Raw genomic sequence first — 26,313 nt, 5'->3', positions numbered from 1 at the left:
TAATATTCTATTCTACCAAAACATTCTATTCAACTTGGCTTCCTTTGGACTCAAAATGTGAAAATGTGAACAGTATTTCAAAGGAATTTTTATGATAATTATCTTATTCTTATCAGTAATGTTCTTGTATTTACCAGATAATAAACTCAGAAGTGGCTGGATGGGGTTGCTCCTGCCTGTAATCCCAGCACTTTAGGAGGTCGAGGTGGGAGAATCACTTGAGGCCAGCAAGACCAGCCTAGGCAACAAAGTAAAACTCCATATCTACAAAAAAATTTTAAATCAGCCAGGCATCGTGGAGTATGCCTCTAGTTCTAACTACTTGAGAGGCTGAGGCAGGAGGATCCCTTGAGCTCAGGGTTTGAGGTTGCAGTGAGCCGAGATCCCACTGTACTCCAGCCTGGGTGACAGAGTGAGACTCTGTCTCAATAAATAAATTAATTAATTAATTAATTCCTAAAACTCTACAACAAGAAGACAACCCATTTAAAAAATGGCCAAAAAAGCACAAATAGCTATTTCTGCAAAGAAGATATACAAATGGCCAATAAACACAGGAGAAGATGTTCAACATCATTAGTCATTAGGGAAATGCAAATTGAAACCACAGCGAGATACCACTTCACACTCACTAGAATGGCTAAAATGTAAAAGACAGACAATTATAAGTGTTGACAAGGATGTGGAGGAAGGGAATCCCTCATACATTGCTAGTGGGAAGGTAAAACGGTGGAGTCATTTTGAAAAACATTTTGACGCGTCGAGGGGAGAGGCAGCCGCCGCGATGGACGTGTTCCTCATGATCCGGCGCCACAAGACCACCATCTTCACGGACGCCAAGGAATCCAGCACGGTGTTCGAGCTGAAGCGCATCGTCGAGGGCATCCTCAAGAGGCCTCCTGACGAGCAGCGGCTGTACAAGGATGACCAACTCTTGGATGATGGCAAGACCCTGGGCGAGTGTGGCTTCACCAGTCAAACAGCACGGCCACAGGCCCCAGCCACAGTGGGGCTGGCCTTCCGGGCAGATGACACCTTTGAGGCCCTGTGCATCGAGCCGTTCTCCAGCCCACCTGAGCTGCCCGATGTGATGAAGCCCCAGGACTCGGGAAGCAGTGCCAATGAACAAGCCGTGCAGTGAGGATCCCCAAGAGGCCCATTCCCCTCAATAAAAGAGATTTGGGAGTCAAAAAAAAAAAAAGAAAAACATTTTGACAGTTTCTCTAAATGTTAAATATACAATTACCATATGATCCAGAAATTTTGCTCCTTAATATATGCCCAACAGAATTGAAAATGTATGCCCTTACAAAAACCTCTGTATGAATATTCATGGTAGTATTTTTCATAATAGCCAAAAGTGTAAACAACCCAAAGATTCATCAATGGATGAATTGAGAAACAACATATGATATGCCTATACAGTGAAATATTGTTCAACCATACAAAGGAAGTATAGTAGTAATACATGCTACAACATGGATGAACCTTGAAAACATGATGCTAAGTGAAAGAAGTAAGACACAAAAATCCACATATTGTATGACACCATTTATATTAAACGTCCAGAATAGGCAAATCCATAGTGACCAAAAGTAGATTAGTGGTTGCCAGGGAGGGAGAGGAGGGATGGCAGTAACTGCTAATGGTTACTGGGTTTCTCTTAGGGGGTGATAAAATGTTCTGGAATCAGTGGCAATAATTGCACATATCTGCAAATATACTAAAAACCACTGACTTGTACACTTTAAAGGGTAAATTTTATGTTACGTGAGATCTACATCAATAAAAAGCAGCCCAAAAGAAATGAAATGTTTTGACTCAGCAAAGTGGCTCATGCCTGTATTTCCAGCACCTTGGGAGGGTGAGGCGGGTGGCTCACTTAAGGTCAGGAGTTCAAGACCTGCCTGGCCAACATGATGAAACTTCGTCTCTACTAAAAATACAAAAAATTAGCCAGGCATGATGGCACACACCTGTAGTCCCAGATCCTGGGGAGGCTGAGGCCTGAGAATTGCATGAACCCAGGAGGTGGAGGCTGTAGTGAGCTAAGATCATACCACTGCACTCAAGCCTGGGTGACAGCAAGACTCCATCTCAAAAAAGAAAAAAAGAAATGAAAATGTTTAATAAATGTATACTCACTTTGGCCGGGCGCGGTGGCTCAAGCCTGTAATCCCAGCACTTTGGGAGGCCGAGACGGGTGGATCACGAGGTCAGGAGATCGAGACCCTCCTGGCTAACACGGTGAAACCCCATCTCTACTAAAATACAAACAATTAGCCGGGCGAGGTGGCGGCGCCTGTAGTCCCAGCTACTCGGGAGGCTGAGGCAGGAGAATGGCGGGAACCTGGGAGGCGGAGCTTGCAGTGAGCTGAGATCCGGCCACTGCACTCCAGCCTGGGTGACAGAGCAAGACTCCGTCTCAAAATAAATAAATAAATAAATAAACAAACAAATAAATAAATAAATAAATGTATACTCACTTAAAAACCTGTGTCACCTTTTATATAAATTAAATTTTCACTAAAAATAAAAATTTTGCTTTTTTTTTTTTGAGACAGGGTCTCACTCTGACACTGTCTAGAAATCAGTGAGGCAGTCATGGCTCACTGCAGCCTTGACCTCCACGGCTCAAGTAATCCTTCTGTATCAGCCTCCTGAGTAGCTGGGACTACAGGTGCATACCACCAAGTCTGGCTAATTTTTAAATTTTTTGTAGAGACAGCATTTCACCATGTTGCCCAGGCTGGTCTCAAACTCCAGGCTTCAAGCCATCCACCCACCTAGGATTCCCAAAGTGTTGGGATTAAAGATATGAGCACAGAGCCTGGCTAAATTTTGCTAGTTGACACATTTTTCTACTTCATGAAAGAATTATATTCACAAATACAGTATGTTTGATTTATTCCTAAGAGGAGAGGTCCTATGAAGTATTAAAAGCTTCTCAGTTTAAATGTCTGTGTGTTCTTCTTTTTTTTTCTTTTTTTTTGAGACAGAGTCTTGCTCTGTCACACAGGCTAGAGTCCAGTGGCGTGATCTCAGTTCACTGCAACCTCCGCCTCCCCGTTTCAAGCAATTCTTATGCCTTAGCCTCCCGAGTAGCTGGGATTACAGGTGCATGACACCATGCCCACCTAATTTTTGTATTTTTAGGAGCGGCAAGGTTTGACCATTTTGGCCAGGCTGGTCTCGAACTCCTGACCTCAAGTGATCCACCCATTGGGCCACCACACCTGGCCAAATGTTTTGTGTTCTCCCATTAAAAACCACACATACGGCTGGCCGGGCAGGGTGGCTCATGCCTGTAATCCCAACACTTTGGGAGGCCGAGGCGGGCAGATCACGAGGTCAGAGGATCAAGACCATCCTAGCTAATACGGTGAAACCCCATCTCTACTAAAGAAAAATATAAAAAATTAGCCGGGCATGGTGGCAGCTGCCTGTAGTCCCAGCTACTCGGGAGGCCGAGGCAGGAGAATGGGGTGAATCCGGCAGGCAGAGCTTGCAGTGAGCCAAGATCATGCCACTGCACTCCAGCCTGGCCGACAGAGAGAGACTCCGTCTCAAAAAAACAAACCAGCAAACAAAAAAACTCACAGAAAACAAAGAAACATACATACGACTGGGTACAGTGGCTCATACCTATAATCCCAACACTTTGGAAGGCCAACGTGGGCAGATCACAAGGTCAGGGGATAGAGACCATCCTGGCCAACATGGTGAAACCCCATCTCTACTAAAAATACAAGAATTAGCTAGGCGTGTTGGCGTGCACCTGTGGTCCCAGCTACTTGGGAGGCTGAGGCAGGAGAATTGCTTGAACCTGGGAGCAGAGATCGCGCCACTGCACTCTAGCCTGGTGACAGAGTGAGACTCTGTCTCAAAACAAAGCAAAAAACCATACGTACAGTAAAGACAGTCTGACAGCTGGAGCAATCGGCAGAACTGTCTACTTCCCCAGTATAAACAAAATGGATAAGCAGCTCCTGAGAGGGAGATTAGCATGCAGGAGGTTTTTGGGGAGGACTCTTGGGGTCAACACCATGGAAAGGATGGGAAGGAAGCTGGTCTGGGCAGGGGGAGAAGCTGGGCTACGATGCAGTCTCAAGGGAGACCCTCCAGGAAACCCTGAGACTGGATGGCCCTTCAGCATTATCCTGAGTTAGGACACACGGCTGGGCCTTTTATAACTGTCTGGATTAGTTAGTGGATGCCCTAAGGAAGGGAGTGGAGGTGACCTCAGGAGAAATGGCTTCCTTCAGTGAAGTAGATATCAAAGGAGATGACAGCCAAGGACAGCAGGGCTTCCTGCTGCTGCTATGCCTAGCGGCTGGGGAGATTAGTTCTTTATTCCTGTAAGGATGTGGGATAATGCATCACTAAAATGCTTAGGAAGAAAACTAGCACTTACCAAGAACTTACTACGTACCAAACATTTTCACATACATTATTTCATTTAGTCTCAAATCCAGAAGTTATTTGACCCCAAGGCCACATGGCTAGTGATGGAAGCAGAACAAGAGACCATCTCTGTCTTCAAAACACTTTTCTTCACATCACACTGGCCAAGTGACTATCTGAAACTTGGAAAGTTTTTATTGATTCCTGTCTTAAAATTGACATCTTCTGGCTGGGCGTGGTGGCTCACACCTGTAATCCCAGCACTTTGGGAGGCCAAGGCGAGCAGATTATGAGGTCAAATGATCAAGACCATCCTGGTCAACATGGTGAAACCCTGTCTCTACCAAAAATACAAAAATTAGCTGGGCATGGTGGCACACGCCTGTAGTCCCAGGTAATCGCTTGAACCCAGGAGGCAGAGGTTGCAGTGAGCCGAGATGGCGCCACCGCACTCCGGCCTGACAACAGAGCAAGACTCTGTCTCAAAAAACAAAAAAAATTGACATCTTCTGAACATCTACTATACGCCAGATGCTGGAGAATTAAGGGGAAAAAAACTGAAATACACACACACACACACACTATATATACATTATACATAATAGATATAAATAAATAAATATCTATACATCAATATACATATAGTTGTCCCTGCATCTCCTCAAGGGATTAGTTCAGGACTCCTCTTCAATACCAACATCCACAGATGCTCAAGTCCCTTATATAAAATGGTGTAGTATTTGCATATAACCCATATACATCCTTCCATATGTGTATCTGTTAAATCATCTCTAGATTACTTACAATACCTAATACAATGTAAATGTTATATAAATAGTTGTTATACTGTATTGTTAAAAGAATAACAAGGAAAAAAGTCTGTATGTGTTCAATACTCATGCAACCATCCATTAAAAAAAATATTTTCTAGGCTGGGCATGGTGACTTATGCCTGTAATGCCATCACTTTGGGAGGCTGAGGCGGGCGGATTACAAAGTCAGTAGATCAGGAGCATCCTGGCTAACATGGTGAAATCCAGTCTCTACTAAAAAAATACAAAAAATTAGCCGTGCGTGGTGATGGGTGCCTGTAGTCCCAGCTACTCGGGAGGCTGAGGCAGGCGAATGGAGTGAACCCGGGAGGTGGAGCTTGCAGTGAGCTGAGATGCACCACTGCACTCCAGCGTGGGTAACGGAACGAGACTCCGTCTCAAAAAAAAAAAAAAAAAAAAACCCACAAAGCCAAATTTCTTGCTTACTATAAACAGTAAGAGCCATGCAGGTGAGGCACAGTCTTCAAGCAGACCAGACTACTAATCTTCTATCAGGCTTTGAGAAAGTGAGGAGTTCAGCGATGGGCAAACTTTCAAAGGTGTAAGTGTGTTGGCATCATTTGTAGAAGTGATAACTTGGGTGAAACTATTGTTGAGTGGCTGGTACTCAGAGGAGTGCTTATTGAAGTGAGTCTTTGTGATTGGTTGAATCAAGAAGTTGTCATTGATTGCGTTTACAAAAGCGCGTTCACTGTGATGAGTAATCATGGGTCAATTGAACTTAAAACTGGCTCTGATTGCTGGTTGTTACCATGGCTAACTGTATAGTCAATATTTTCTTAGGAGTGTGTCATTAGCAGAAAGGAAGTATGGATAAGTGGAAGTGTTGAAGGTGTTTGAGGAAGGAGTTACACAATAGCCATCTATGAAGGCGGGTGCAGTGGCTCACACCTGTAATCCTACCACTTTGGGAGGACGAGGTAGGCAGATCACTTAAGGTCAGGAGTTTGAGACTAGCCTGGTGAATGTGGTGAAACCGTGCCTCTACTAAAATTATAAAAATTAGCCAAGTGGCCGGGCATGGCGGCTCATGCCTGTAATCCCAGCACTTTGGGAGGCCAAGGTGGGTGGATCACCTGAAGTCAGGAGTTCGAGACCAGCCTGGCCAACATGGTGAAACCCCGTTTCTATTAAAAATATGACAAATTAGCTGGGCATGGTAGCAGGTGCCTGTAATCCCACCTACTAGGGAGGCTGAGGAAGGAGAATCGCTTGAACCCAGGAGGCAGAGGTTGCAATGAGCTGAGATTGTGCCACTGCACTCCAGCCTGGGCAGCAGAGGGAGACTCTGTGTGGGGAAAAAAAAAAAAAAAAAAAAAAAGTCATCTATGAAAAGTGGGAAGAGAAGTGGTCTAGATAAAGGTAGTATAATTACTGCGAAGAATTAAGGTCCCACTTGAAGTCAAGAATATAAAGAGACAAGAAGTTAGTTTGTCATTTATCTTTAGCCATATTTAGTTGTATGGGTACAGAAGCAGTAATACAGAACTCACTTCAACTGCGATTGAGGTTTTGTCAAGTAAGTACTATTAAGCAAGAGAGGTTGAAGGAAATTCAAAGGGTATTCAAGAACATGTATTTTTTAGCTTATGTATTTTGCTTTTTATTATGATATTGTCAAACATACTTAATAGCAGAAAGAACAATATAATGAACCCCACAATTCTATCATCCAAGTCCAATAGTTTGAAATTTTGCAATCTTTTTTCATCTATTTCTCCACATGGTTTCTTTTCCTGGATAATTTCAAAGCAAATTCCAGACATCGTATCCGTTCACCTATAAATACTTCCAGATGCATTTCTAATAAAGAAGGGCTTTTAAGAACCGTAACTACAATGCTATTATTACATATAGTGAAATCAACAATGATTCCTTCATATTAACTAATTCTCAATCCATGTTCCAGTTTTGCAAAGGAATGATGGTAACAACCAGTAATGAATTTAAGCCGGCTAAGAAAAGAAGAAACAAGGGTGATGGTGGAGTTAGGAATAGCAGAAAAGTAATTGGATCAATATGTTGCAGGTCCTGCTGCTGGGAGCATTGATAGAGTCAGGAACCCACAGGTAGGGTGCTCGAAGGATAGGAGATGATCCCACTTTCCTCTTTGCCCATTGTTTAGTCATATCAGTCTTCCAACCTGGGGGTTTAGAAGATTCTGTACAGATTTCTTCCCTTCAATCTCATCCATCTCAGCTCCAGCACCTGATTTTCTCAGGAGAATGTGCAAACTAAATTAGATTCTCCTATTACAACCTTGGTGCATCTTTGAAACACTTGTAATCATAATTTTAAAACTATAAGAAAATTTATTTGACATCTAACTCCACCAAGATCTACAGCTCCTTTGCTCACGACTGTCATTGCTAGTGCCTAGAGACTATTAACAGGAGGTTTTTGGCCGGGCACGGTGGCTCATGCCTGCAATCCCAGCACTTTGGGAGGCCGAGGCAGGTGGATCACCTGAGGTCAGGAGTTCAAGACTAGCCTGGCCAACATGGTGAAATGCCATCCCTACTAAAAATTTAAAAAAAATTTAAAATTGCTGGGCGTGGAGGCGCATGCCTGTAATCCCAGCTACCGGGGAGGCTGACCTAGGAGAATTGCTTGAACTCGGGAGGCAGACGTTGCAGTGAGCTGAGATCGCGCCATTGCACTGCAGCCTGGGCAATAAGAGCGAAACTCCGTCTCAAAAAATAAAAAATAAAAATAAATAAAAACAAAAAATATTTTAAGAGATGGAGGGCTCCACATGTTGGTCAGGCTGGTCTCGAACTTCCGGGCTCACTCTTGGACTCAAGCCATCCTCCCACCTCGTCCTCCAAAAGTGCTGGGATTACAGGAGTGAGCCACCGCGCCCGCCGGCTCAATTGTTACCGATGCTGCATTGAGTGCGTGTTCCTTCACTCATCGAAATACATTTACATATATTTTTGTAAAAAACAAAAACGACCCCGCCTCGCGGAGTTAGGAAAAAAGCAGCCGGGAGCGGAGGGTGGGAGGGTGCGGCGGGCTGGGGTTCCGCAGCGTAGCTGGGTGCGGGTCCTGAACCGGCGCAGAGGCCTTCCCACGGGGGCCGGGCACCCCGGGCTGGCGGCGGAATGGGCCTGGGGCCCGCAGGTCCCCAGCGTCCCGCCCCAAGGCATGCGCGCGCACCGCCCTTCCCGAGCCGGGTGCCTGGGGCGCGTGGCCGCGGTTTCCTCCCCAGCTGCCCGAGGGGGCTTCCGGGGACACAGGAAGGTCCCGCCCCGTCCGGGCGGGGCCAGCGCACCGACGTGGCGCCCTCCGCGGCTCTGCTTGCCGGGGACGGCCCGGTGACCTGCACACACCCCTGCCTGCAAGCTGCGCGCGGTCGAGCCGGGCCGTTCTGCTGGGCGACCGGGCCTTATCGTTTTTTAGGATAAATGTCTCGGGCGTATTTCGGGTCGAGGGGCTCGGGTCCCTTATTAGTAAAATTTGCCCCAAGAAGGCTGAGCGCTCTTCTCCTCGCCGAGCCAGAGGACGACTGCTGGAAGGGCTCACCTTTACCTGGAGTCCCTTGGGTGTCTCTCGGAGTTCTCAGAGGAAGAACTTTCGGATGAAGTCGCTTGTGGTGGTGGGGGTGGGCCTCGGGCGGTCGCCAGGGGCGGGAGTCTAATGATGAGGGGCCCCAGAGGGTTTGGGTGGCAACCTCCGGTAACCTTTGGCGCTAGGAGGTTTTTGTTGTTGGTGTTGTTGTTGAACTACTGTAGTAGGAGTGTAATCAATAAGTAGTAGGAGCATAATCAATGCTGTATATGCTGGTGTTGGTGGTGGTGCTGGGTTGGGATGTATACAGGGTCATCCTGGCCCACAGCCTCCTCCCAGGGTAGACTGAAGCTGCAAGGGCCTTCTATTTGTGCGTTTTTCTCCGTGTCAGTCCTCAACACTGAATCTCTAGCTTCACTGCATCAGAGGGGCCTGGAGGAGCCTCCTCTAGGTTTGCAGCCTCAAGGGGCTCTGGTAGGATCCCTCGCTGGTGGAGAAGTGGATATAAGAATAGGAGGGAGGAGTGGCAGCGGCCAGGCAGCCCAGTTTCGCGAAGGCTCTTGGCGCGCCGCGGCCCGCAGGCACCCAGCACGCGCCTTCCCCGCCGCCAGGATGCCTAAGAGGAAGGTCAGCTCCGCAGAAGGGGCCGCCAAGGAAGAGCCCAAGAGGAGATCGGCGCGGTTGTCAGCTAAACCTCCTGCAAAAGTGGAAGCGAAGCCGAAAAAGGCAGCAGCGAAGGATAAATCTTCAGACAAAAAAGTGCAAACAAAAGGGAAAAGGGGAGCAGAGCCACCGCGCCCGGCCTCCTATTTTTATTAAAATAATGCTTGTCGCCTGGCGCGGTGGCTCACGCCTGTAATCCCAGCACTTTGAGGAGGCTGAGGCGGGCAGATCACGAGGTCAGGAGATTAAGATCATCCTGGCTAACACGGTGAAACCCCGTCTCTACTAAAAATACAAAAAATTAACCGGGCGTGGTGGCCCGCACCTGTAGTCCCAGCTACTCGGGAGGCTGAGGCAGGAGAATTGCTTGAACCCGGGAGGCGGAGGTTGCAGTGAGCCGAGATCGCGCCTCTGCACTCCAGCCTGGGCGACAGAGCGAGACTCTGTAAATAAATACATACATACATACATACATACATACATACATACATACATACTTGTCTTTCAGCAATTCCCCCAATTCCCCGAGCACTGTTGAAATGCCTTCCACTGAGAATGAGAGAATTCCTTTGCTGAGTTTTTTTCTCCCTGATTTTTTTTTCATGAAATCTCCTGAAGATCTTTACTTTGATTCGAATTTTCTAATTGGTTCTTTTTTTTTTGGAAGGAGAGGGTATCAAAGGTCCCTCCAGGTAGAAATATCAAAATTGTTTTTTCAGCTGTTAAGAGTCGAATTTCTGCCAGGCGCAGTGGCTCATGCCTGTAATCCCAGCACTTTGGGAGGCTGAGGCGGGCAGATCACGAAGTCAGGAGTTTGAGACCAGCCTGACCAATATGGTGAAACCCCGTCTGTACTAAAGATACAAAAAATTAGCCGGGCCCACGCCCGGTGGTGCGCACCTCTAATCCCAGCTACTCGGGAGGCTGAGGCAGGAGAATTGCTTGAACCCGGGAGGCGGAGGTTGCAGTGAGCTGAGATCGCACCATTGCATTCCAGCCTGGGCGATAGAGCGAGACTCCATCTCAAAAAAAAAAAAAAAAGAGTCTAATTTCTGAAGAGATTCAAACTGTATAATGCATACCTGAAGTCTTGAGTCTTATTTTCTGTTTACTAAAGTTATGCAAAATACTTGTGGAGAACAGTGAATGAGTGAGGAGAATAGTTTGCTAGGATTAGCGGAGCACTGTAGAGGCAGAAATTGATTGAAGTTTAGATATGGGTAAACTGTAAAGAGTTTTGAATGCCAGACTGAAGAATTTGGATTTTATTTAGTAATTATTATAAAACCATTGAAAATAATAACCTGAGGAATGACATGAGTAAAATGACTTTTAGGAAGCTTAAAATCCAGCGTTGGTGTGATTTATGATACGATGTATAGAGAAGCTAGATAGAAAACATTTAAGCAGAGGGTACCGTGAAAGGTTTACCAACAGTTTTGCCACTTTATATTAGGAAGGACACGTCTGCCACTTCCCAGTCAGTTAATGGATCACCCCAAGCGGAACAACCTTCATTGGAATCTACAAGCAAAGAAGCCTTCTTTAGCAGAGTGGAAACATTTTCTATATCCTTTTTTAGTTCGTGTGAATTGCACTTTCTGCCTGCTTCTAGAATTCCTCCAACGTATTACACTACTTACTGTAATGTTTTAAACTTTAGAATCAAACCTTCGTAAGAAGTTATATAGGAAAGTCAGTGTCCTAATGTGTTATCACTCAGAGGGACAGTTGAGGTTATCTAACCTTTTCTTTTTACAGAAGAAAAAACTAACAGCCTGAGAAAAGAAGAAATAATAACTAATACTCGTATATAGTATGTTTTTGCGTATATTATCACATTCAATCTTGACCTTAAACCTATGAAAATAAGCATTATTATTATACTTGTTTTACAGAAGAGGAAACAGTTTGGGGCAGGTTATATGACTTGCCCAAGATGAACCTGTTAGCAAATGGCAGATCCAGGATTATAATCTAATGTTTTTTAGATTATTAGAGACTATACTACGATAATGTCTCTTTCTAGATTTTCCTTTGTATATTAGCTACCTATTGCTGCGTAACAAATTGCCCTAAAACTTAGTGATCTTAAAACAACAAACATTTTTTATTTCGTAATTTCTGTGGATCAGGAATCCAGGCATGGCTTAGCTGAGTCCTCTGACTCAGGGTCTCTCACAGGCTACGATTAAGATTGGTCAGGGCACTGTCATTTCAAGGCTTAACTAGGAAAATTGTCTCAAAAGAAAAATAAAAACGCCAGGTGCGGTGGCTCACGCATGTAATCCCAGCACTTTGGGAGGCCAAGGCGGGCGGATCACGAGGTCAGGGGATCGAGACCACGGTGAAACCCCGTCTCTACTAAAAATACAAAAAATTAGCCAGGCATGGTGGCGGGCGCCTGTAGTCCCAGCTACTCAGGAGGCTGAGGCAGGAGAATGGTGTGAACCCAGGAGGCGGAGCTTGCAGTGAGCCGAGACTGCGCCACTGCACTCCAGCCTGGGCGACAGAGTGAGACTCCATCTCAAAAAAAAGAAAAGAAAAAAACAAAACGAAATTAGCCAGGTGTGGTGGTGCTCACCTGTAATCTCAGCTACTCGGGAGGCTGAGGTAGGAGAATAGCTTGAATCTAGGAGGCAGAGTTTGCAGTGAGCCAAAATCGTGCCACTGCACTCCAGCCTTGGCAGCAGAGCAAGACTCTGTCTCAAAAAAAAAAAATAGGAAAGGGTCACTTCCAAACTCAGTCATTGGCACACTGTTGGCAGGATTCATTTACTTGTGTCTGTTGGACGGAGGGCTTCAGTTCTATACTGGCCATTGGCCAGAGATGCCCCTCCTCACTTGGTTCCTTGCTATGTGGGCCTCTCTAAAAGAAAGTTCACAACTTGGCAGCTGGCTTCCATCAGAGTGAGCAAGCCAAAGAACAAGATACAAGCCAGCCTCATTTTGTAATCTAATCTCAGAAGTGACATCTCATCATTTTTGTCATATTTTATGCATTAGAAGCAAGTCACTAGGCCAGCCAGCCCATACTCTGGAGGAGCAGATAACACAAGGACAGGGATCGCAGGTAACACAAGGACATGAGTACAAGAAGGCAGGGATCATTGGAGCCACCTTAAAAGCTGCTCACATCACCTTGCTTTGAGAGAAGTCTTTAGTAGCTCCACCTGCTTTTTTTCCTGCAAGTTTGCACCCCCACCCCAGTGTGTGTGTGTGTGTGTGTGTGTGTGTGTGTGTGTGTGTGTGTGTAGACAGTTCCTGTGTTGCCCAGGCTGGTCTCAAACTCCTGGTCTCAAGCAATTATGCTGCCACAGCCTCCCAGAGGGTTGGGATTACAGGCCTGAACCACCAAACCTGGCCCTGAATTTCTATCTTATAAACTATTAACAAGGTCTTGACCTAGGAATCAAAAATTAACAAAATTTCAGAATTTAAGACCATGAAATAAGCCAAATCACACACCTTTTTTTAATCCAGAAACTAATACTGGCTAGGCGTGGTGGCTTACGCCTATAATCCTAGCACTTTGGGAGGCCAAAGTGGGCGGATCACCTGAGGTCAGAAGTTTGAGAGCAACCTGACCAATATGGTGAAACCCCACCTCTACTAAAAACACAAAATTAGGCCGGGCGTGGTGGCTCACGCCTGTAATCCGAGCACTTTGGGAGGCTGAGGCAGGTGGATCATGAGGTCAAGAGTTTGAGACCAACCTGGCCGACATGGTGAAACCCCATCTCTACTAAAAATACAAAAATTAGTTGGGCATGGTGGCGTGTGCATGTAGTCCCAGCTGCTCAGGAGGCTGAGGCAGGAGAATTGCTTAAGCCCGGGAGGTGGAGGTTGCAGTGAGCTGAGATGACACCACTGCACTGCAGCCTGGGCAGCAGAGAATACTTTCTCAAAAAAAACTTATACTGGAATATTACCCAAATGAAAAAGTAAGCACATACCAGCTATCACATTGCATGTTTCAGGAAGAGACATTAAGCCTTATGTCATAAGTTTATTTACAAACATACCTCGTGTGCTATATGCCTGAGATCAAGAATTTGATCCATTGTTTTGTTTCCTTTTTTTCCTTCAACTTTTTTTTTTTTTTTGAGACAGAGTTTCATTCTGTCATCTAGGCTGGAGTACAGTGGCACCATCTCGGCTCACTGCAACCTCCTCCTCCTGAGTTTAAGCAATTCTCCTGCCTTGGCTCCCGAGTAGCTGGGGTTACAGGCGTCCACTACCGTGCCTAGCTAATTTTTTGTATTTTAGTAGAGACGGGGTTTCACTGTGTTGCCCAGGCAATCCGCCTGCCTCGGCCTCCCAAAGTGCCAAGATTACAGGCATGAGCTACCATGCCCGGCCTTTTTTTCTTCAACTTTTATTTTCAGTTCCAGGGTACATGTGTAGGATGTACAGGTTTGTTACATAGGTAAACGTGTGCCATGGTGGTTTACTCACAGATCAATCCATCGCCTAGATATATTAAGCCCAGCATCTGTTAGCTATTCTTCCTGATGCTTTCCCTCCCCCGACTCCCACCTCCAATAGGCCCCAGTGTATGTCCTTCTCCCCACGTGTTCATGTGTTCTTATCGTTCAGCTCCCAGTTATAAGTGAGAACATGTGTTTAGTTTTCTATTTCTGTGTCAGTTTGCTGAGGATAATGGCTTCCAGCTCCATCCACATCCCTGCAAAGGACATGATCTCATTCCTTTTATGGCTGCATAGTATCAAAGAGATTGTGAGCTCAAACATCCATCTTAAGCAGTTGATGTTTTTTTTTTTTTTTTTTTTTTTTTTGAGTCTCACTCTGTCACTCAGGCTGGAGTGTACTGATACGATCTTGGCTCTCTGCAACCTCTGTGGTTCAAGTGATTCTCCTGCCCCAGCCTCCCAAATAGCTGGGATTACAGGCTCCCACCACCATGTCCAGCTAGTTTTTGTATTTTTAGTTTCACCATGTTGGCCAGGCTGGTCTCAAGCTCCTGAAGTCAGGTGATCCACCCGCCTCAGCTTCCCAAAGTGCTGGGATTACAGGCATGAGCCACTGCGCCTGGCCCAGTTGATGTCTTATAAAGAAAAGTGCAGCAAATCAGATCCAAAGTACAAGTCATCATAATTAGTAATTGCCACTTGTTTTCCACTGAAAATGGCAAATTCTTCTCTGGGCTGTCATTTTGGCACCTATAGACCATAGACGTTGTGAAGCTGAGGAGACTCTATCCCAACATGGCCAACATGGTACTGACAGGTAGCTCTGTGAAAGGAGCAGAGACTGAAGGCAGAAGAAATGTGGTACCACACCAAGTCCTCCACTTTTCACTACTTTATTCCCTGTGTGCAAGGACAGAAAGACTTGGTAGTTTTTTATGTGAGTCTTAAAAATTTTTTAATTACAGACTTACAGAAAGGTTGCAGAGGTTACAAAGAACCTTTTTTCCCTGAGCTATTTGAAAGTAAGCCACCAAAGTGATGTCTTACTACTCCCAAGTATTTCCTACAAACAAGGACTTTGTCCTATGTAACCAGAATGCAACCATCAAAATCAGAAAATTGACATTGATAGGTTACTACCCCTCTAATCCTCAGACCCCAGCTTTTTCATCAGTTGTACTAATAACATTCTTTATAGTTGAAAGATCCAGCTGAGAATCACACAGTACAGTTAGTTGTCATGTTGCTTTGTTCTCCTTTAATCTGGAACGTTTCCTCCGTTTTTTCTTGAATTTCATGATCTTGATACTTTTGAAGATTACAGAACAGTTGTGGTGTAGAATGTATGTCAGTGACATTTGTTTGATGTTTCTTTGTGATTAGATTCAGGTTATGCAGGAGTGTCGTGAAGCAGTGCTGCATTCTCCTTGCATCCTGTCAGGTGACACATGATTTCTATTTATCGCTTTATGGTGATGATCACTTTGATCACTTGATTAAGGGAGTATCTGTCATTTCTGTTGTAAAATAACTCTTTCCTCCTTTGTAAATAAGAAGTACTTTGTGGGGAGTTTCTTTGAAACTATGTAAATATCCCATTCCTTGTCAAACTTTATGTAATTGATTTATTTGTAGCAATGTGGACTCATGATTTTCTTTGTTATTCAATGGGTTATAATTCATTACTATCATTATATATTTTGATACTCCAGTTGTTCCTTATTTAGTCAGTGACATCGCCCTCAGGTTGGCTTCTGTGGCCTTTTGACATGTCCCATAACCCATGACCTCTTTATTGCTTTCAGGAACAAGTTGTTCTCGGCTTATCTTGTATTTTTCTTGCCCCATCCCTGGAATCAGCCAATTCTACAGGATCCTTGGCTGTTTTTCAGTGGAGAATGTTATTTAAAAGCTGAGATCTGAACTGGGTGTGGTGGCACACCTATAATCCCAGCACTTTGGGAGGCCCAGGCGGGAGAATTGCTTGAGCCCAGGAGAGACCAGCTTGGGCAACATAGCAAGATCCTGTCTCTATATAAATGAATGAATGAATGCCAAGATCTGGGTGCAGGGAGAACTCATAGCTACTGGGATGCCACTGTTCTCAGGCCCTGTCAGAGGAAAAAGCTAGAGAATATATATGTTTATACACACACACACAGACACACGTTGACATGTATACACACATCTAAATTTACATCCATTTTTCTCTTTTTTTTTTTTTTTTTTTTTTTTTGAGACGGAGTCTTGCTCTGTCGCCCAGGCTGGAGTGCAGTGGCCGGATCTCAGCTCACTGCAAGCTCCGCCTCCCGGGTTTACGCCATTCTCTCGCCTCAGCCTCCCGAGTAGCTGAGACTACAGGCGCCTGCCACCACGCCCGGCTAGTTTTTTGTATTTTTTTTAGTAGAGACGGGGTTTCACCGTGTTAGCCAGGATGGTCTCGATCTCCTGACCTCGTGATCCGCCCGTCTCGGCCTCCCAAAGTGCTGGGATTACAGGCTTGAGCCACCGCGCCCGGCCCATTTTTCTCTATATTTTAAAAAACAATGAGTTCCTGCTGACATCTCCAGTTGCAATTGTATATCACAGGATTCATTCTAGTTTTCTCCTTTTCCCTATTTTTCCCTCCCATATTCAGCACTGTGAAACATAATTTCTGTCATCCTCAAAATATTTACTACTTTGATCAATCCCCTATATGCGCTTCACTTAATCTGCCATTTCTGCCATGCTGCCATCCTTTCTTGCATGAATCTCTCGTCACCCCATTTAGGCCCTAGCACTCCACACTTGGCTGCCCGCAAGTGAATGCCTGGTACATACCATTTTGGTTCTGACACCCTGGGCTAAGCCGCCTCTTCGCAGCCTCCTGGGTCAGACATCTTCCTTGTTCACCATCTAATGGCTTTAAGACTAAATTGCTCAGGAAAGGGAGGGTATTTTAACCATCCTTCTACCATTGTTTCTTGCATTAAATCTTGATTTTGATACAATATTTAGATCCATATCCTTTTTGTTCATTGGCTATAAATTGATCACCATTTTGGATATAATGATTATTTAACCATTACTTTTATTCTAGATAATCATGGCTCCTTTAATATTTGTATCTAAATTTTGTTTTCCAGTCTTCATTCTTCCTTTGCTGATGTTGGAATGTTTTCAAATTCCTATATCCCTTTATAAAATGTAGAACTTTGCTGCATCTTCTTTCATATTTTATCCTTTTTTTTTACTATGCTTTGTAAAATAAGAGCTCTTCAGGTAGAATTTTTTTTTTGAGACAGCATCTTGCTATGTTGCCCAGGCTGGAGTGCAGCGGTGCCATCTCAGCTCACTGCAACCTCCGCCTCCCAAGTTCAAGTGAGTCTCCTGCCTCAGCCTCCCCAATAGTTGGGATTACAGGTACGTACTACCACACCCAGATGATTTTTGTATTTTTAGTAGAGATGTTGGCCAGGCTGGTCTCAAACTCCTGACCTCAAGTGATCCGCCCATCTCAGCCTTCCAAAGTGCTGGGGCCACCACACCTGGCCCAGGTAGATTATTAAAAACTGAGGCTGGGTGAGGTGGCTCCCACTTGTAATCCCAGCACTGTGGAAGGCCGAGGAGGACCAGCCTGGCCAACATGGCAAAACCCCTTCTCTATTAAAATTACAAAAATTAGCAGGGCATGGTGGTGCATGCCTGTAATCCCAGCTACTTGGGAGGCTGAGGCAGGAGAATCAGTTGAAACCAGGAGGCAGAGGTTGCAGTGAGCCAAGATCGTGCCATTGCATTCCAGCCTGGGCGACAAAGCAAGACTCCATCTCAAAAAACAAAACAAAACAAACAAACAAAAAAACTGAGCATTTAATATTAAGGAGTAATAGATGTTTTAGGATACCTTTCCAAATACATACTTAACAGATGCTTTTAGCTATGTAAAACACATTCTCACACATCCCCATTGATACTAGCAATCAAATTTTGAAGGGATAATTTTATTGCCTTTATTCTTTGGAAAGTAAAAATGGATGGGGTTCAGTAGGAGAGCATAGGTGAGTGGCAGAAAATATTTCCGTGTATTTGACTTTGACCATCTCTTATTGTTTAGGCATATCCCAGTACTTTCACTAGTATCTTTAAGTTCCTAGTATTTCAGATTCAGTGAAAATTAACAGATGCTATATTCTACCAGAGAACCAATAATAAACTTTTTTTTTTTTTGTGAGACAGGGTCTCATTCTGTTGCCCAGGCTAGAGGGCAGTGGTGTGATCGTATCTTACTGTGGCCTTGATCTCCTGGGCTCAAGCCATCCTCCTCCCTCAGCCTCTCAATTAGCTAAGACTACAGGTGTGAACCACCACATCCTGCTAATTTTTTTATTTTCCGTAAAGATGAGGTGTCGCTGTGTTGCCCAGGCTGATCTTCAACTCCTGAGCTCAAGCAGTCCTTCCATTTCAGCCTCCCAATGTGCTGAGATTATAGGCATGTGCCACTGTGCTTGGACAATAAACATTTTAAACACCTAAAATACATAGTACTTCTTCAATAATAAGTTAATAACTTTTCCCTCCCACTTATTACTTAAATGACCTTCATCATTCTGTGAAGTATGGGCCTGTGCATTAAAAATAGTTTTTACCACTTTTCTCATTGCCTTTCTCCTTAATGTTTATTCCTATATACATTAAGAATGAGTTGGGCTGGGCCCAGTGGCTCACGCCTGTAATCCCAGCACTTTGGGAGGCCAAGGTGGGTGGATCACGAGGTCACAAGTTCAAGACCAACCTGGCCAAGATGATGAAACCTCGTCTCTACTAAAAATACAAAAATTAGCTGGGCGCAATGGCAGATGCCTGTAATTCCAGCTACTCGGGAGGCTGAGGCAGGAGAATCACGTGAACCCGGGAAGTGGAAGTTGCAGTGAGCCGAGACCGTGCCAATTCAATCCGGCCAAGGTGACAGAGCGAGACTCCATCTCAAAAAAAAAAGAATGAGTTAAGATTGTAATTTATGACTTACTCGTTTTAATATACTTGCAGTGTTCACCTGTGATTCCAGCACTTTGGGAGGCCAAGGTGGGCGGATCACCTGAGGTCAGGAGTTCAAGACCAGCCTGAGGAACATGGTGAAACCCCATCTCTACCAAAAAATACAAAAATTAATTGGGTGTGGTGGCGTGCATCTGTGGTCCCAGCTACTTGGGAGGCTGAGGTGGGAGAATTGCTTGAACCTGAGAGGGTGAGGTTGTAGTGAGCTGAGATTGTGCCACTGCACTCCAGCCTGGGTGACAGAGTGAGACCTTTTCTCCAAAAAAAAAAAAAAAGTACATATATGTATGCACACACACACACACATACACGTATATTTATACACACGTGTATATATACATATACATACACACACACACATTTATATATATATTTGCGGTGTTGTTTTTCTTAACATGGATACTCTTTGAAATGGGCAGGTAAGCCCCCCGAGCTGTCTCCACTCGTCTGTGCAAAATATGGCTGGGTCACAGTTGAATGTGATATGCTCAAGTGCTCTAGCTGTCAAGCTTTTCTCTGTGCCAGTTTACAACCAGCTTTTGACTTTGACAGATGTAAGTATAAGGTACAAATTACATTTTTCTCCACACTCAAATATGTACTATCCTGGTTTTCTGGGGGGGGGAAAAGGTCGTTTTAGTTTGATCAAAAAATGCATACTTCAATCTTTTTTTTTTAATCTTTTTTTTTGAGATGGAGTCTTGCTTGTTGCCCAGGCTGAGTGAGATACAATAGTGCAATTACAACTCACTGCAGCCTGAATCTCCTGGGCTCAAGCAATCCTTCCACCTCAGCCTCCCAAGTAGCTGGGACTATAGGCGCAGTGCCACTACACCTGGCTAATTTCTGGTTTTTTTTGTAGAGGTAGGGTTTTACCATGTTGCCCAGGCTAGTCTTGAACTCCTGAGCTCAAGTGATCTGCCCACCTTGGCCTCCTAAAGTGCAGGGATTACAGGGGTAAGCCATAGTGCCTGGCCAGTCTTTTTATTTTTTATTTTTTTTTTGAGAAGGAGTCGGGCTCTGCCGCCCAGGCTGGAGTGTAGTGGTGCGATCTCGGCTCACTGCAAGCTCCGCCTCCTGGGTTCACGCCGTTCTCCTGCCTCAGCCTCCCGAGTAGCTGGGACTACAGCTGCCTGCTACCATGCCTGGATAATTTTTTGTATTTTTAGTAGAGACAGGGTTTCGCCATGTTAGCCAGAATGGTCTCAATCTCCTGACCTCGTGATCTGCCCACCTCGGCCTCCCAAAGTGCTGGGATTATAGGCACGAGCCACTGCACCCGGCCTTTTTTTTAAACTAAGCTAGCTACAGCAGCATGGACTTAATGTAATCTAGGTAACAGCAGCATGTTTACTTTATTATTCCAAAATTTATACTTCTAGACAAAGAGTGACAAAGGACTTTTATGAAGGCTCACATTTGGAATGCTCTGCTTTATGAGATACATGGGGGCTGGGCGCGGTGGCTCACGCCTGTAATCCCAGCACTTTGGGAAGCTGAAGTGGGTGGATCACACGAGGTTGGGAGTTTGAGACCAGCCTGGCCAACGTGGTGAAACCCCATTTCTGCTAAAAATGCAAAACACTACTCGGGTGACTGAGGCAGGAGCATTGCTTGAGCCTGGGAGATGGAGGCTGCCTTGAGCCGAGATTGCACCACTGCACTCAAGCCTGGGTGACAGAGCAAGACTGTCTCAAAAAAATAAAAAATAAAAATAAGATACATGGTATCTCCTTTGTTGATCTTTAGGATCTCAATTTAGAACCTGTTTTGTGGAAAATATTAAGATTATGTAGTTGATAATATTTTCACATTTTAAAATTCTCTTATTTGTATTTTTAGTTAAATCTCTGCTCTTAGAGGCCATTCATTGGATTCTGAATCTATATAGTGTTTTCTAAGGTGTTGCTGTTTGTGTGGATTTCAGATAAGCAACGATGTGCTGAGCTGAAGAAAGCCTTGTGTACTGCCCATGAGAAGTTCTGTTTCTGGCCAGACAGCCCATCCCCAGGTACTTATTTTTGAGAACTCCTGTTCACCATTTTCCTTCGTCATTGCATGTCTAATATTGTCTATTTGTTGGTGAAAACCTAGTCTTTGAAGTTTCTTTTTCTCCTTTTTTTGAGATGGAGTTCCACTCTTGTTGCCCAGACTGGAGTACAGTGGTGCGATCTTGGCTCACTGCAACCTCCACCTCCTGCATTCAAGCGATTCTCCTGCCTCAGCCTCCAGAGTTGCTGGGATTACAGGCATGCGCCACCATGCCCAGCTGATTTTGTATTTTTAGTAGAGATAGGGTTTCGCCATGTTGGTCACTCTGGTCTCGAACTCTTGACCTCAGGTGATCCGCCTATCTCAGCCTCCCAAAGTGCTGGGATTACAGGGGTGATCCACTGCGCCGGCTTCTTTTTCTCCTTTCTATTTGCATTTTTCCAGAAAAACTTATATTTACTTGTGTTATTACTTACCTTCATTAAGTGCATTTGACATGCTTAAGGCTTTAGACATATGTATGCATTATCCCATTTAATCCTTACCGGGGCCCTGGGAGGTAGATATTATCAACTCGGTTCTTTTTGTTTGTTTGTTTGTTTGTTTGTTTGTTTTGGGTTTTTTTTTTTTGAGACAGAGCCTCGCTCTTTTGCCCAGGCTGGAGTGAAGTGGCACCATCTCAGCTCATTGCAACCTCCACCTCCCAGGTTCAAGTGATTCTCCTGCCTCAGCCTCCCGAGTAGTTGGGTGTGCACGCCACCACACCCTGCTAATTTTAAAATTTTTTTGTAGAGGTGGGGTTTCACCATGTTGGCTAGGCTGGTCTCAAACTCCTGACCTCAAGTGATCTGCCTGCCTCGGCCTCCCAAACTGCTGGGATTACAGGCATCAGCCACTGTGCCTGGCCATAACCCAGTTCATTTAGGTGAGGAAACTAAGAATCAAAGGTCTTAAAACCAACTAGAAGAAGCTATAACAGTTTAATCTGATTTCAAACCCTCGCTTTTTCCATCACACCAAGAAATGCCATATTCTACTTAGGCTTCCTGTAGAGGGAGTACTAATAGCAATTGTGGTGGAAGTTCATTTGCTAAAGAAGACTCATGGGACCCCAAGTGAGGGTGATCACAAATCTGCAGTTTATTACAGTAAAACAGTACACCAGCACAACAGCATTGAAGTAAGGGTGTCATCACAGCCACAGGCTGCCTGTCTGGGGAGGCCAGGCCCAACCTCTTATTTCCTGTCTACATAAGGGCCATAAGAGAACATACTCACCCTTGAATCAGGAACTACTGATGTGTGCACAGAACACTTTGGAATAAGAGAGCCCAAAATGTAATCTCAACTGGGTTTTTAAAAATACTTTGTTCATCGGCCAGGCACAGTGGCTCCCAACCATAATCCTAACACTGGGAGGCCAAGACAGGAGGATCGCTTGAGTTCAGGAGTTTGAGACCAGCCTGAGCAATAAGTACAGTAAGACCTCATTTCTATTAAAAATAAAAATTAAAAAATATTTCGTTAATCATGTAGGTATATTCCTGCTAAGTAAACAGCTTCAAAGCAGAGCCCTCTGGTGGGGAATCTAAGAGCAAGTGTAAAAAATTATTTAGACCCATAGTTAAAAAAGCAACACTATTCATCTGTATATTTCATGCCTTGACCAGGAATCAGTGCCATATAGGTATATATTTTATTTCAGTAGGATGGCAGGCTAATTCCAGGGTCACTGATATCTAGGAATCTTCCATGATTTATCACTAAAAGGAAAAAATAGATTGAAAATAACCAGAGATTCCCCTCTACCTTTGATCAATGAAAGGGTGATAGAAAAGGGATTATTAAATAAAATTGTTAAAGTGAAGCTGATTGCATAATAACGATTTCTTGCTGTTGAAATAGCTAGGATTTACTAGTTATTTAACTGTATTGTATAACAAAACTTGGTCCCATGAGGATTTGAATCCATCCTTGTCTAGTGTACTCAGTCCAAGTTTGTTTTGCTTTTGTTTTCATTTTTTTTTCTTGAGATGGAGTCTTGCTCTGTCGCCCAGGCTGGAGTGCTGCAATGACTCAGTCTAGGCTCACTCTGCTTCCTGGGTTCAAGCAGAACCTCAGTCTCCCAAGTATCTGGGACTACAGGCACATGCCACCACACCCAACTAATTTTTGTATTTTTAGTAGAGACGGGGTTTCACCATGTTGGCCAGGCTGGTCTCAAACTCCTGACCTGAAGTGATCCACCTGTCTTGGCCTCCAAAAGTGCTGGGATTACAGGCGTGAGCCCCATGCCTGGCATCTAAGTTTTTAAGGTCTGCCCAGGGCTCTATTTGTGGTTCCCAACTCTTGTCACTATACATTTTGCTTTCCTGATCTCATTCGTAATTCAGCTACCACCTCGGAGACCTCTAATTCCTATCCAGACCTCTCTTTTGAGCTTGACTCATATTTTCATCTACCTTCTAAACATTTCCACTTAATATTATAGGTACCTGGAACTCAATGTGTATAAAACTGAACTCTTCCTCTTATACCTAAAACTTTCTCCATCTCGGCAAATAGCCCTGACCTCCCATCCAGTTGTCCTAGCCAGAAACCTGAAAGTCACTTTAGATGCTCTTCTCTAACGTCACCCACATTGACCTATCCATTCTACCTCCTAAATGGATCTTAGATATGACCTTTCAATTATACAATCCCTTGGTTTGGTTCTTTAACATTCAAAGAACATTTGTGTAGATAAAAGAACACTCAATTATTTTCACTTTATGCTTAAATTGATTAAGCAAAACTACTAATTTTGAAGGTAATTTTTTTCTAACATTTACCAATAGTTATAAACTAAATTAAATTTCTTTAAACAGTATTTTAGTTTAGTTTAGTTTAGTTTACTTTAGTTTACTTTAGTTTACTTTAGTTTAGGACGGAGTCTCACTCTGTTGCCCAGGTAGAGTGCAGTGGCACAATCTTGGCTCACTGCAACCATCGCTTCCTGGGTTGAAGCAGTTCTCCTGTGTCAGCCTTCCGAGTAGCTGGGATTACAGGTGCCCACCACCACACCTGGCTGATTTTTCCCTCCTGAGTTCAAGCAATTCTCCTGCCTCAACCTCCCAAAGTGTTATTTTTAGTAGTGATGAGGTTTCACCATGTTGGCCAGGCTATCTTGAACTCCTGACCTCAGGTGATCCACCTGCCTCTGCCTCCCAAAGTGCTGGGGTTACAGGCATGAGCCACTGCACCCGGCCTTACCTTGACTTTTAAAGCCAACTTTGTTCTTTCTCCAGCTTTTCCCTCGGATTGCACATTCATACAGAGTCAACAAGTGCCCCAAAGAAAAACCCCTGAATTGTGAAAAAAAACAGACATATTTCTCTCCAGAAAAATCAAAGCTAGAATGTTTAGCTATGAAAATGTCTCTCCCACTTAGGCTTAGATCAGATAGCTTCACTGTTGTGGCTCAGAAAGGGGCAGACTCCTTCCTTCCAAATCACCCCGTCACAGAACACCTGTTGCTAAGTACCAAGCCAGAGGGTTAGACTGAATGCCCCATAAGAGGAGACTTCGAAGTGTTGAGACCTTCAAGTATAGCCTGTGAAGGAAAATCTTAATCTGTGAGTGACAAAATAAGTGCTTCAGGACCACTTACTCCAAATCTACATTCTGCAATACAGTCTAAGAAATAAGGCAAAGTGGTAAGGTGTGATCGCTCACGCCTGTGATCTCAACAGTCTGGAAGGCCAAGGCGGGAGGACCACAAGGTCAGGAGTTCGAGACCAGCCTGGCCAATATGGTGAAACCCCGTTTCTACTAAAATACAAAATAAATTAGCCGAGCGTGGTGGCACATGCCTGTAATCCCAGCTACTCGGGAGGCTGAGGCAGAATTGCTTGAACCCGGGTGGCAGAGGTTGCAGTCAGCCGAGATCCCACCATTGCACTCCAGCTTGGGCAACAGAGGGAGGCTCCATCTCAAAAAAAAAAGAAAAAAAAAAAAAGAAAGAAAAGGAAAAGGCAAAGTATCTGTCCATCTCAAAGCCCTGGGCCCCATGACACTTAGCACAGTTGTCCCCACCAGATGGAAATGCTTTCCATGGCATACCTTCTCCCTGTCTCCCAGGTTAGGCACAATGCTCCCAAGGCTCTCTCAGTCATCAACACTCTCACCCTTTCTTTAAGAATTTCAAAAAATGATACTGGTTTAATTTTCTTTTGGCATCTAGGTAAGAATGTTCTTTCCCTATAATGTTTACTGTGTTCTGGTCTAGTTTCAAAAGCATAAACAGCCATGCATGGTGGCTCATGCCTATAATCCCAACACTCTGGGAGGCAGAGGTAGGAAGGGCACTTGAGCCCAGGAGTGTGAGACCTGCCTGGGTAACATAGTAAAACCCAGTTGCTAAAACAAAACAAAACAAAAGTATAAACACACTGAAATTAAAACATAAAATATTAAGAATAAAAGATGATGTAGAGCCAAAACCACAGATGAGGCAGTCAACAACGTGACTTAAACACACCACGCCACCTTATCCTTCCTGGAGATACCCTGAGGAAGCCACAGGTTGCAACTGCAAGGCTGCTCCAAGATTACATGCCATTTTGGCCTAACAGTTATTTGAAACAGCAACCTAATCCAACACCAAGCTGGACCGTTCTCTCCAAAAGAATCCTAACTGTCTTCTGCAATGGGATTTCTGTGCAAGTCAGCCCCAAACTCTGGGAAAGTGGTGCTGTGCTGGGGCCGGGGTTCTCCCAAAGAGCAGAGTGTTGTTTGGAGATTAATACTGAAAGATGCGCTTTCTAAATATCATCAAGAATCTGCTGTAGCTCCTCATCTTCAAATCACCCTTCTAGGCTTGGGATTAGGGCCTTGGACTCCTCAGCAGTCTCTAGGCAAAAGTTGGCCAAGCAAGGCCAACCTAAACATATGAAGCTTTTCCTAGAGCAGTAAGCTATGAACACTGGCAGTGGTCTCTCTGTTTTGAAATGGGCTGTGTGTAGTTAAACGTTTGCATGGAGACCTTTGAGAGTTTCTATTCATCCTCTTTACTCGTGTTCTATTGCTTTTGATGCTCCAGAAGCATATGAACTTCTGAATTTAGAAGTGTCTCAGCTGCCTCAAACTCTGGGAAGGATGAGCTGTGAGGCGTCCTCCCCTAAACCACCGGCCTGCGGATCACTGTTGCCGGCTGTCATCACTGCCTCGCACACCACCACCTAGACCGCTAGAGGTGGAAGCATGGAGCCCACAGCCTACATTTTCATACTGTTTAAGCCATTTGGTTACTTATTCTATTTCGTGTCTTCCTTCTCCATCCCTCCTCTTTTCCTCCTCCCTCCTTTTCTTTTTTCCTCTTCTTTCTTCATCCCCGTCAAAGCTTCCTGCATTCCAGCCTGGACAATAGAGTGAGACTCCGTCTCAAAAAAAAAAAAAAAAAA

General features: G+C 44.5%; 2 protein-coding genes and 2 pseudogenes across 5 annotated transcripts in view; 3 read left to right on the top strand and 1 right to left on the bottom strand.

Moving 5' to 3' along the window:
* The first annotated feature begins 759 nt into the window (after positions 1 to 759).
* LOC108531561 (transcription elongation factor B polypeptide 2) lies at positions 760 to 1,188 on the top strand. The gene has a single exon (XM_017875052.1). The coding sequence runs from the start codon at positions 785 to 787 to the stop codon at positions 1,139 to 1,141; it is 357 nt and encodes a 118-aa protein (XP_017730541.1). The 5' UTR covers positions 760 to 784; the 3' UTR covers positions 1,142 to 1,188.
* Positions 1,189 to 9,239: 8,051 nt separating this feature from the next.
* Positions 9,240 to 9,566, top strand: LOC108531577 (non-histone chromosomal protein HMG-14 pseudogene; annotated as a pseudogene). Its single transcript, XR_001886209.1, has one exon. The product of XR_001886209.1 is annotated as a non-histone chromosomal protein HMG-14 pseudogene (transcript).
* Positions 9,567 to 10,519: 953 nt separating this feature from the next.
* Positions 10,520 to 26,313, top strand: part of ZC3HC1 (zinc finger C3HC-type containing 1) — a 34,165-nt gene continuing 18,371 nt past the window's right edge. The window contains exons 1-3 of one of the 3 annotated variants that reach the window (XM_017875048.1): positions 10,520 to 10,978; positions 19,284 to 19,434; positions 20,808 to 20,891. In XM_017875048.1, coding sequence (XP_017730537.1) covers positions 19,365 to 19,434; positions 20,808 to 20,891 — 154 coding nt within the window. In that variant the 5' untranslated portion in view covers positions 10,520 to 10,978; positions 19,284 to 19,364. Of the gene's footprint in view, positions 10,979 to 12,069; positions 12,484 to 14,398; positions 15,285 to 19,283; positions 19,435 to 20,807; positions 20,892 to 26,313 lie in introns of those variants that run through there. The other 2 variants (XM_017875050.1, XM_017875049.1) reach the window with 2 other exon arrangements.
* On the bottom strand, positions 25,364 to 26,240 carry LOC108531560 (DNA-directed RNA polymerase II subunit RPB4 pseudogene; annotated as a pseudogene).

The sequence above is a fragment of the Rhinopithecus bieti genome, unplaced genomic scaffold, assembly GCF_001698545.2.
Source record: "Rhinopithecus bieti isolate Rb0 unplaced genomic scaffold, ASM169854v2 scaffold_8783, whole genome shotgun sequence".
Taxonomy (NCBI): domain Eukaryota; kingdom Metazoa; phylum Chordata; class Mammalia; order Primates; family Cercopithecidae; genus Rhinopithecus; species Rhinopithecus bieti.
The sequence above is the reverse complement of the archived record's forward strand: the minus strand, read 5'-3'. Positions and strand labels throughout refer to the sequence as shown.

Excerpts from the sequence above, each read along its gene's own strand:
- LOC108531561 (XM_017875052.1), top strand. The coding sequence starts at position 785 with ATGGACGTGTTCCTCATGATCCGGCGCCACAAGACCACCATCTTCACG.